This window comes from Aethalodelphis obliquidens, unplaced genomic scaffold (assembly GCF_003676395.1).
Source record: "Aethalodelphis obliquidens isolate GAN/ISIS:26980383/991018 unplaced genomic scaffold, ASM367639v1 scaffold613, whole genome shotgun sequence".
In the NCBI taxonomy this organism is placed as follows: domain Eukaryota; kingdom Metazoa; phylum Chordata; class Mammalia; order Artiodactyla; family Delphinidae; genus Aethalodelphis; species Aethalodelphis obliquidens.
The window spans coordinates 3,778-13,128 of NW_020838524.1; the positions used below are offsets into that span (position 1 = coordinate 3,778).

Sequence of the window (9,351 nt, forward strand, 5' to 3'; positions counted from 1 at the left end):
AAATGCAATAATGGAAGACCTTTCCTTCCTGCTTCCGTTTGAAACTGCAAGCGTAGAATTTATCTGGATTCTTATGAAGGTTTTCCTTCATCCCGCCTTTCTATCTCTCCATTCCTCTTGCCTAAACTGATTTTCTTCATAGCACTTTCAGGGTGTAGCCACAAAGAAATCAGAAACTGCATTTAATAGACCTCTTTTTGGTAATAGTATTTGTACTGTTATTTTGACACTATCATAGGTTTGTTGTAGGATAAAGCAAATAAGTAATATGTCATTCAGAGCTCAGCTTTTCAGAGTGAGTAAAATAAATACAGGTATAAAATCATCCTGTATTCTATTTAAATGGAAATATCAGTATAAACTTCTGATGTGAGTACTTTTTAATTATATTTTTACATTTTTCTTAGCTCTATCCATTGAAAAGTCTTCAAAGCAAGAATAACCCAGTAACAATGAACACCCATAGCATGCAAGTTTTAGCTTGTGAATATCATTTCTCAATAAAAGGTACCAGAGCTACTCACAAAAATGGCTGATTCCATGTCTGTTGCAAGATAAGTACAAGGTAGCCTTGAGACATCTCGTCCCTGTCAACAAGGGAGCTTTCAAAGTCCAATGCGTTTCTGTCAAAAGGACACAGAAGCCAATCTGAGGAGCTTCCATTGGCCTGAAATGGACAGTTTAAGCACCAGAAGGATTAATGCCTGCAATGGACTCAAACATATCAAATATATTTTTTGAACTGTGAATTTATAATTATACAAACCCCAAAAACCAAACAAACAAAAAATAACTTCCTTTATTACATTTGGAAATTGCTGGGGTCCCAACCCACTATTCTAAAATTGCAAAATAAAGAAAAAAAAGCACTTATTCTGCCTTTCCTGTATCAATTAACTACATATTAGGTTACCTAAAAAGGAAACAATGACAATTCCTTCCTTATAGATGACTCCCAGGTGATAAATGCAGAGGCAGGACGTTAAATTAATAAGTTACCAGTTTGCAACCCCTCATGAAATGTCAATCTGGGAATTGATCAATGAATATTAAAATATTACATGACAAATTTATTGGACACTTTTTCAGGGAGGGTTAAGACTGGAACTATAGATATACCTGGATCAGTCTTCACATCACTAAATTGAACAACTTGTGTTATATGCCTCATGATCTGATGCAACATGGGGCACACAGCACCAGCTGGGACATAATCTTGCCTGAAACAATGGAACTAAATCTAATCAACTCTAATATAACGAGTACCTAGGAAAAACCGGCGTTACAAGTTACGTGGCACCAACAGAAACAACGAGCCAAATCCAGAACGCAGACGTTCTAGAGAAAAAAAACAATTTCTCCACAAATCAGTGGTATATAAAAGAAAACAATGGAATCTATTACAGAATGAAAGAAGCTTAAGAGAACCAACAGTCCAATGCAATATGTGAATCTAGTTAGGCTGTTGCTTCAAGCAAACCAGCATAAAAAGACATCTTTGAGATTATCAGAGAAGTATGAACATAAATGAGTATTAGGTTTCATTAAGAAGTGACTGTTGCTCATGATCGATATAAAACTGTTGTACAGTTAGATTTAAAAGTCCTTAAGAACTTAGACATGCGTGCAAATATTGACAAGTGAAATGACTTAATGTCTTAATTTCCTTGAAGATACATCAACAGAAGTAGAAGATTTCAATATAAGAAGTAATGGAATTAGATGAGACATGCTGAGAAATATGGACAAGTGTTTAATCTGGGGGATTGGTACATGGTGGTTTACATACTATTCTCTTTCATTGTATCTGTTGGGCTTTCAATGATGCAAACTGTGATTAAGCAATAAAGGAGGTTCTTCCACTGAGGAGAACACAAATATATTTTGGGATTAAATTTCTGATTATGGTAAATATGATGGCTTGTAGAAAACTTTCAGGTGACTCTTATCATGGCTCAGGGAAGGGAGAGGCCCTGAGCACAATGATGTCTTCATTGAATCCAATAGTTTCCATGCAGCATGAGAAAGGAAAATTAATATTTTGAATTTCAATTATTGCTTAATATTTTAAATGCTATATGTATTTTAAATATAAATATATGAATGGGAGACTTCTGAATGTAGCCTAATGGAGGAAAGGGAGGCATTTCCCCTTCTCAGATATTATCTTAAAACAAACAAGGAGAACAAGAAATGTAAAAGTGATCTCCACACTCAATCCCCAAAAGGAAAACATCTTAAAGTCCTTCAATCAAAAAAAAATAAAAATAGAAAACTCTTCTCACAGAAAGAAAGAAATCAAACACAGTTATTGGGAAACTGAGAGAGAAGATGCCCTCAGTGCAGATCTCAGAAAATCCAGTGAAGAACACTCTTGAGAGCAAGCAAGTCAAAACTAAACAACGTGGTAACCACAGAGGGACAGCACACACAGTTAACCCTGAGGTTTTCCTACTGCCAGGCACTGCTGACTCATGTAACTCCTACTGTATGAATGTGAAGAACATGTCCTCGGGTGCAAATCCAAGAATCGCTGGTTTGCAACAGCCAGAAGTGGGTGTGTGTGTTCCAGGGAGGACCCATTTGCCATGAAGTTTCAAGACCCAGTGAAGGCAGGGTTGAGTAAGCGATCAGAGGCAAGGCCTATTGGCAACAGGTTGTCGGGGAAGCAAAGAAGACTGAGACTGAACTGCGAGCCATGCTGCAGCCATCTTCCTTGGCTTCGTCTAATTAAAATTAAAAGAATTATTCACACAGCCTGTGCCATAATGAGAATTCCTGTTAGCCTGGTTGCAGCCTGGCCCCTCCTCCCAGAATGCTGTCTGCAAAAGGCAGGTCCAGAAGGAGCTCGCCTCTTTCAAAGATGAGCCCTTGTTAGAAAGGAACAATTCCAGGCCCCACGAAGGATACTTTACATTGAAACAGAAAAACAAAAGTCACTTAGAAAACACTCCACAGAAAAAAGTGACAAAAATTATTACCGAAAGGGCAATGAAATAAACACCACGGTGAAATAAGAGAACAAAGGGGCAGTAGAATGAGAAATAAAAGATTAAAATATGAGTTGATAGAGCTCAGAAAAGGAGCAGAGAAGAAAGATAAAGCCACAATAGAAATGAAGGCCAAGCTGAAAGCAGCATAAGACGTTGCTGATGCACAGCAATGGACCACAGGTAAAGGTGGAGAAAACAGCCTGTAGAAAATAGCATGAGAACCAAGTGAAAACATAGATATGGGAGCCAAAGTACATATACCATGAGTGCAACTTCAAAAGAAAATATATATGTGTGTTTCATATATATATGTATGTATATATTCAATATATATACTCGCATGCATAACACATACCCAAGGAAAAACACAGAAACATATCTAAGTGACGTGACTACAAGGGTACACAGGGAAGTGGTAACACTGCTTTGTCTTCCTAGACAGGAGTGGGGAATGATCTTGAGCATGTAATTTTTTCCTTAACCATGTATTACTTGTTTAATTTTTCAGTTAATAGGTAGGTGTGTAAATATCAATATTCAGTATATAAATAGGCATTCTATGACATCTGTATCTGTAATGTTTAAATAGATAGCTTATTAAGCTTCTAGTTTGAACTGTCAGTTTACAGGATACACAAAGGACACGAGATCATGGTAAATAAGACAACATGACTATGCAAATGCACAGGACAAATAACCTGTTTTTTATTTTTTTCACAAATAAACTGCAAGTGGAAAAGCAGAGGAGGATTTAAGGACTTAAATGATTTTACAGATGTATTACTTTAAAGACATATCACCGAAATACAAAATGTATGGAACTTATTAGAATCCTGATTTGGACAACCCAAACATAAAATATAAATAACACAAACAGATTTAGTTCAAGATTGAATAGATACTCCTTAATGTTAATGAATACATAAATATTAAGGATATATAAATGGTATTTGGTTATGTATTTAAAAAGCACCTCATTTACAAAATAAATGTTGAATTCTATACTAAAGAAATGATATGACCTCTGGGATTTGCTTTTGAATATTTTAAGATTGATAGGGAATTGGGTGGGAGTATAGAAAAAATAAGGCTGACCATGAGTTAATACTTTGTATAAAATCCAGTGATAGATATACAGAGGCCCATTATATTGTAAATCTACGTATCTACCTGTGGGAAATTTTTAATGAAAGCAAAAAAAAGTCATGTTTAACTTCTGTAATCAGTGAAAACACTAATAATTATAGGTAAGGGATAAGCAATAGGTTATTTTATATCCAGTATTTCTGCCTTGTGGGTGAAACACCAAGGCAGAGGAGCTTCAGTACATTTCATACACGAGCGTAACATGGAGAACCTCTGTGTGAGTCAGTGACTAACTCCCAGCTAAGTGAATTCAGACTAGTCTTATTGTACTGAGAGCAGTCAAAGCTGGAAGGCAGGAGAAATTTTCCCTGACTAAAGGAAATCTAAAATGCGATCTTCAGATTTCATAACTTTTCTAATAAACCACATGTGATCTCACTCTTTGTAAAGCCCAGCCTTCCCAACCTGCAGGCTCACCTTCCAGCACTGAGCCCAGCCCATTTTCCCCATATATAAGCCACTGCTGGGAACCTCGTCTCACCGATCTGCTCCTCTCAGCTCTACCCTCCACCTCTCACGCCCTCCTCAGCCTCTTCGACTTCAGGAACCATGACTTCCAACTCCACCGTGAGAAGCCAAAGCGGCAGCCGCCGTATCTTCAGTGCCGGCTCAGCCAGAGTCCCTGGGGTCAATCGCTCTGGCTTCAGCAGCATGTCCGTGTGCCGCTCCAGGGGCAGTGGAGGCTTCACTGGAGTGGGTGCAGGAGCTAGCTTTGGCAGCCGCAGCCTCTATGGCATAGGGGGCTCCAAGAGGATCTCCCTCGGAGGGGGCAGCTGTGCATTCGGTGGCGGATATGGCGGCAGAGCTGGAGGCGGCCTTGGCTTTGGAGGTGGAGCCGGGAGTGGATTTGGTTTCGGCGGTGGAGCTGGTGGTGGCTTTGGGCTCGGTGGTGGAGCTGGTGGTGGCTTGGGGTTCGGTGGTGGAGCTGGCTTTAGTGGTGGCTATGGGGGCTCTGGCTTCTCCATCTGCCCCCCTGGAGGCATCCAAGAGGTCACCATCAACCAGAGTCTCCTGACTCCCCTCAACCTGCAAATCGACCCCACCATCCAGCGAATCAAGACTGAGGAGCGGGAGCAGATCAAGACCCTCAACAACAGGTTCGCCTCCTTCATCGACAAGGTGAGCCGGGAGCACCTGCCCTCCACTGGGATTTCAGAGTCCCCAGTCGAGAGACGCAACCAATGTCCTACCAGGGGGAGTCTCGGGAGAGAGAGAGGAGGGGACTCGGGCTAGCTCTCCACTGGGATGCAGGATAGGCTCCATATGGACCACAGGCAAAAGGTGATGGAAATCATTTACAGCTACTGATCCCTTAAATGTCTTCATTCCTGCCTGGGAAGCATTCTCCACTCTTGATAACCCTCAAGCAAAGGAAAGGAACTGAGAGAATGGAACGAGTTAGCTTGACCTTCTGAAGGGTCTAAGAAATTAAAAAGGGAATTACAGTGGAAACAGCACTTGAGCCTTAGCTGGGGTGGCGGCGGGGAAGGAAAGAAGATAAAAAACCAAAGGAAATTACAGGAAAAAAAGACTCAGAAACATGTATATGTGCATAGAAATACTTAACTTGTAGAACCAGATCATGAGCATTAAGGGAGCTTGTTTTAGAGGGACTCATACACTAGATGGGAAAGAAGATTAAATCCAATCATCAATAGGGTTGGAATTTAACCATTAGATTCTAAACATTTGACATCCCTTTAACTGAGATACACTCTATAAAATAACTCTGCACAATATATGAGAGAAATACTATTTTAAAGTACATTTGTGATTGTGCTTATCAAGAGGAAGAAAAGAAATGTTGAAAGTCACTGACTGACAGGCTCCGTAATTGAGAAGAGGGACTATCTGATAGCTCCCTGGGGAAACTTGGCCAGTGAGATCTGTGTGGTGTGAAGGAAAACAGTCAGGGGAGCAGAACTGTCAGCCTGAGCCTCTGTACATGCTCTGGAGTAGCCCAGCACCATGGGGACCATCAGATCTGCTTGGGGACAGTCAACTCACCTCTCTTCCTTCCTTCCTTCCTTCCTTCCTTCCTTCCTTCCTTCCTTCCTTCTTTCCTTCCTTCTTTCCTTTGTTGGACAAATAACCATCTTGTCTTTCTCCAGGTCCGATTCCTGGAGCAGCAGAACAAGGTCCTGGAAACCAAGTGGGCCCTGCTGCAGGAGCAGGGCACAAAGACCGTGAGGCAGAGCCTGGAGCCTTATTTCGAGCAGTACATCAACAATCTCAGGAGACAGCTGGACTGCCTTGTCTCAGAGAGAAGCCGCCTGGACTCAGAGCTCAGGGGGATGCAGGACACGGTAGAGGACTTCAAGAAGAAGTGAGTTACAGGAGAGAAAAGGGCTCAGTTTCCTGAAGCCCGCACTTCAAGTCTATTAGATGACCAGGTCCAAATGAGGGCATGATTCTTAGTAAAACGTGTCCATGGAAATGAAACCACAATTCTTGCCTAAACACAAACTCCAAAGAACAAAAGGGCCATACAGGTGGATGGGGAGAGTAAAGATGTAAACAATTTAGGGACCACAGAATTCATCTTTTAGGCTTACTGGCAGGAAAGCTCCATTTGGATATATCCATTGTGGGAAGTTGGGATCCCAGGCTGCCTTTTCTGTATCATCTTCACCACTGACTCAATTAGGTTTTACCCTTTCTAATTCCAGATATGAAGATGAAATCAACAAGCGCATGTCAGCAGAGAATGAATTTGTGAATCTAAAGAAGGTGAGATGAGTAAGATCAGGGGTTCATGTTTCTTTGCCGAAGGAGAGGACTCTGAGAAAAGAATAATCAGCAAGACTAAAGGAGGAGCAGACTGGGAAGGAGGGCTTGGCTCATCTGATCCCAAGTTTTTGGCTTCTTCCCTAGGATGTGGATGTTGCTTACATGACTAAGGTTGATCTGCAAGCCAAGGCAGACTCTCTCATAGATGAGATCAACTTCCTCAGAGCCCTCTATGAAGCAGTAAGCATCTTTCCACACTGTTATATTGACTCTAAAGAGATTTGCAAAGGATGGAAAATCTTAGACTTGGGTACCTCTGTAAATGTCATGGGAAAAGAGGATCTGACGATCTCATGTTCTGCAGGAACTGGCTCAGATGCAAACCAACGTCTCAGATACTTCTGTCGTCCTTTCCATGGACAACAACCGCACCCTGGACCTGGACAGCATCATCGCTGAAGTCAAAGCCCAATATGAGGAGATCGCTCGCAGGAGCCGGGAGGAGGCTGAGTCCTGGTACAAGTGCAAGGTGAGCAGTGAGGGGGAAGCTGTTGAAGAATCCCTGTACCTCCCCCCGGAAGACCAGCAAGGCTTCCCGAGACTTCACTCGGGAAATCTACATTTAGGAAGCGGGGGTCCACTCAAAGAACGTGTACCCTGAACCAACAGAGTAGATCTTTACAGTATTTATGTCCAAGTCTAGTAAGTCAAAGAACCTAAATGTAGGACAAAAGCTACCATAGATAAAGGCCAAGGGATCTTTGCTTTAGCTTCACCCTGATGCTGGTTCTCAGAAACAGTACAGAGGATGTTCTGGTCTTGAAGAGAACGAGACAGTCAGTGGTCCTACCAAGGGTGGTGTGTGATGGGTGTACAGTGTCCATGACCTTGTAACACCAATTTTCTTAAAACGCCTTGTGGAGAAACCATTAGTTTTTTTTGTGAAAACCTTGATTAGTGTCCTGTGAAGCCCATGAACACCATCCTCTCTCCCTCTGGTTTACAGTACGAGGAGCTGCAGAGTTCAGCGTGCAGATATGGGGACGACCTGTGCAACACCAAACAGGAGATCGCTGAGATCAACCGCATGATCCAGAGGATGAGATCTGAGATTGAACACGTCAAGAAGCAGGTATGGTGGGGACCATGGAGGAGAAAAGCATCCTTTCCTTCCTAGACCACCAGGGATCATCAACCACCATGTAGGGAACTCCTGGGCAGTGAGGGAACAGCAGGGAGGGGAGGACATGTACTTCCTCCCTTAGTGAGTTCCCACAGTTTGGAGAGATGGATCCCAACCCAAGAGCAGGAAACAAATGCATGACAGGACCAATCCTGACTGGTCGACAGTACAAAGGTACAGTCTTGAGGCACTGAAGTGAGATTCAATAAGAGGAATGATTGATTTAGGAACTCAAGACAGTAGTTGGCAAAGAAAAGTTCAGGCCAGAAAGTGTGAGGAAGAGTGCTGCAAATATGCTCAGATTCGATGTGAAAAAGAAGCTGAGTAAAGACACAGGGCAAATGAGGGTTTTCCAAAAATGTGAAGTGGAAGGAAGGCAAGGTCGCAGCTGTTTAAAGTGAAATCATCTCCTCACTGTGGGTGTCTGTGGTTTTGTGTGAGTTAGCGTGCACCCACATGCACTTACCCAAACTGTCAATATTCAGAAGAAGCCAGTGGGTCCATTTCTTCCAATGTCCCCTGGTCTTGGGTCTGCTGTAGTATCTTCCAGCACTCACCACCTCCATCTTCATTAGGGTGGTTAACACAGAGGCGTATAGGGAGCTCCTAGCCTAGTTCAGGGTTGCAGAATGGAAAAAGACTGGACAAAAAGAATCAAACCTCCTTTTCCATGGAATCTGGGCTCTAGAGCTCTTCCTCACTGGGAAAGAAGAACCATGGTTCATCTCCTCAGGAGTCCAGATTGCAGGTTCATCTGCGCATCTTCCCCTCTAGTGCACCAGCCTGCAATCCGCCATCGCCGATGCAGAGCAGCGTGGGGAGCTGGCCCTCAGGGATGCCAAGAACAAGCTGGCCGAGCTGGAGAACGCCCTGCAGAAGGCCAAGCAGGACATGGCGCAGCTACTGAAGGACTACCAGGAGCTCATGAATGTCAAGCTGGCCCTGGACGTGGAGATCGCCACCTACAGGAAGCTGCTGGAGGGCGAGGAGTGCAGGTGAGTAACTCACACAACCTCCTCAAACATCTGGGTCCATCTCCAAGGTGTCCAGCCAGTGAGCACCACTGGAAGGCACTCTAGTCGTGGCCATAATGCCACTCCCAGAAAGCCACGTAGAAGGCACGTTCCCCATGGGCTCTCCTCATGCCAAAGCTTCCCACGCTGGTCCAGCTCTGGCTCTGAGGTCTCATAATGGCTGTGTCTCCTCTCTCCTAGGCTGTATGGGGAAGGCGCTGGACAAGTCAACATCTGTAAGTACCTTCACTTGCCTCCCTCCCTTGCCCTTGTGCTCTTCTGACTG

At 43.2% G+C, this 9,351-nt stretch overlaps 1 protein-coding gene across 1 annotated transcript; it reads left to right on the forward strand.

The window, feature by feature from the left end:
• Positions 1-4,617: 4,617 nt before the first annotated feature.
• LOC113616833 (keratin, type II cytoskeletal 6A-like) lies at positions 4,618-9,051 on the forward strand. Its single transcript, XM_027100197.1, has 7 exons — positions 4,618-5,258; positions 6,251-6,465; positions 6,809-6,869; positions 7,014-7,109; positions 7,234-7,398; positions 7,876-8,001; positions 8,827-9,051. The coding sequence occupies exons 1-7, from the start codon at positions 4,689-4,691 to the stop codon at positions 9,049-9,051; spliced, it is 1,458 nt and encodes a 485-aa protein (XP_026955998.1). The 5' UTR covers positions 4,618-4,688.
• Positions 9,052-9,351: the final 300 nt, after the last annotated feature.

Coding starts and splice junctions, on each gene's coding strand:
- LOC113616833 (XM_027100197.1), top strand. CDS start 4,689: ATGACTTCCAACTCCACCGTGAGAAGCCAAAGCGGCAGCCGCCGTATC. Junction 5,259..6,250: donor TCGCCTCCTTCATCGACAAG/GTGAGCCGGGAG, acceptor GTCTTTCTCCAG/GTCCGATTCCTGGAGCAGCA. Junction 7,110..7,233: donor TCAGAGCCCTCTATGAAGCA/GTAAGCATCTTT, acceptor CATGTTCTGCAG/GAACTGGCTCAGATGCAAAC.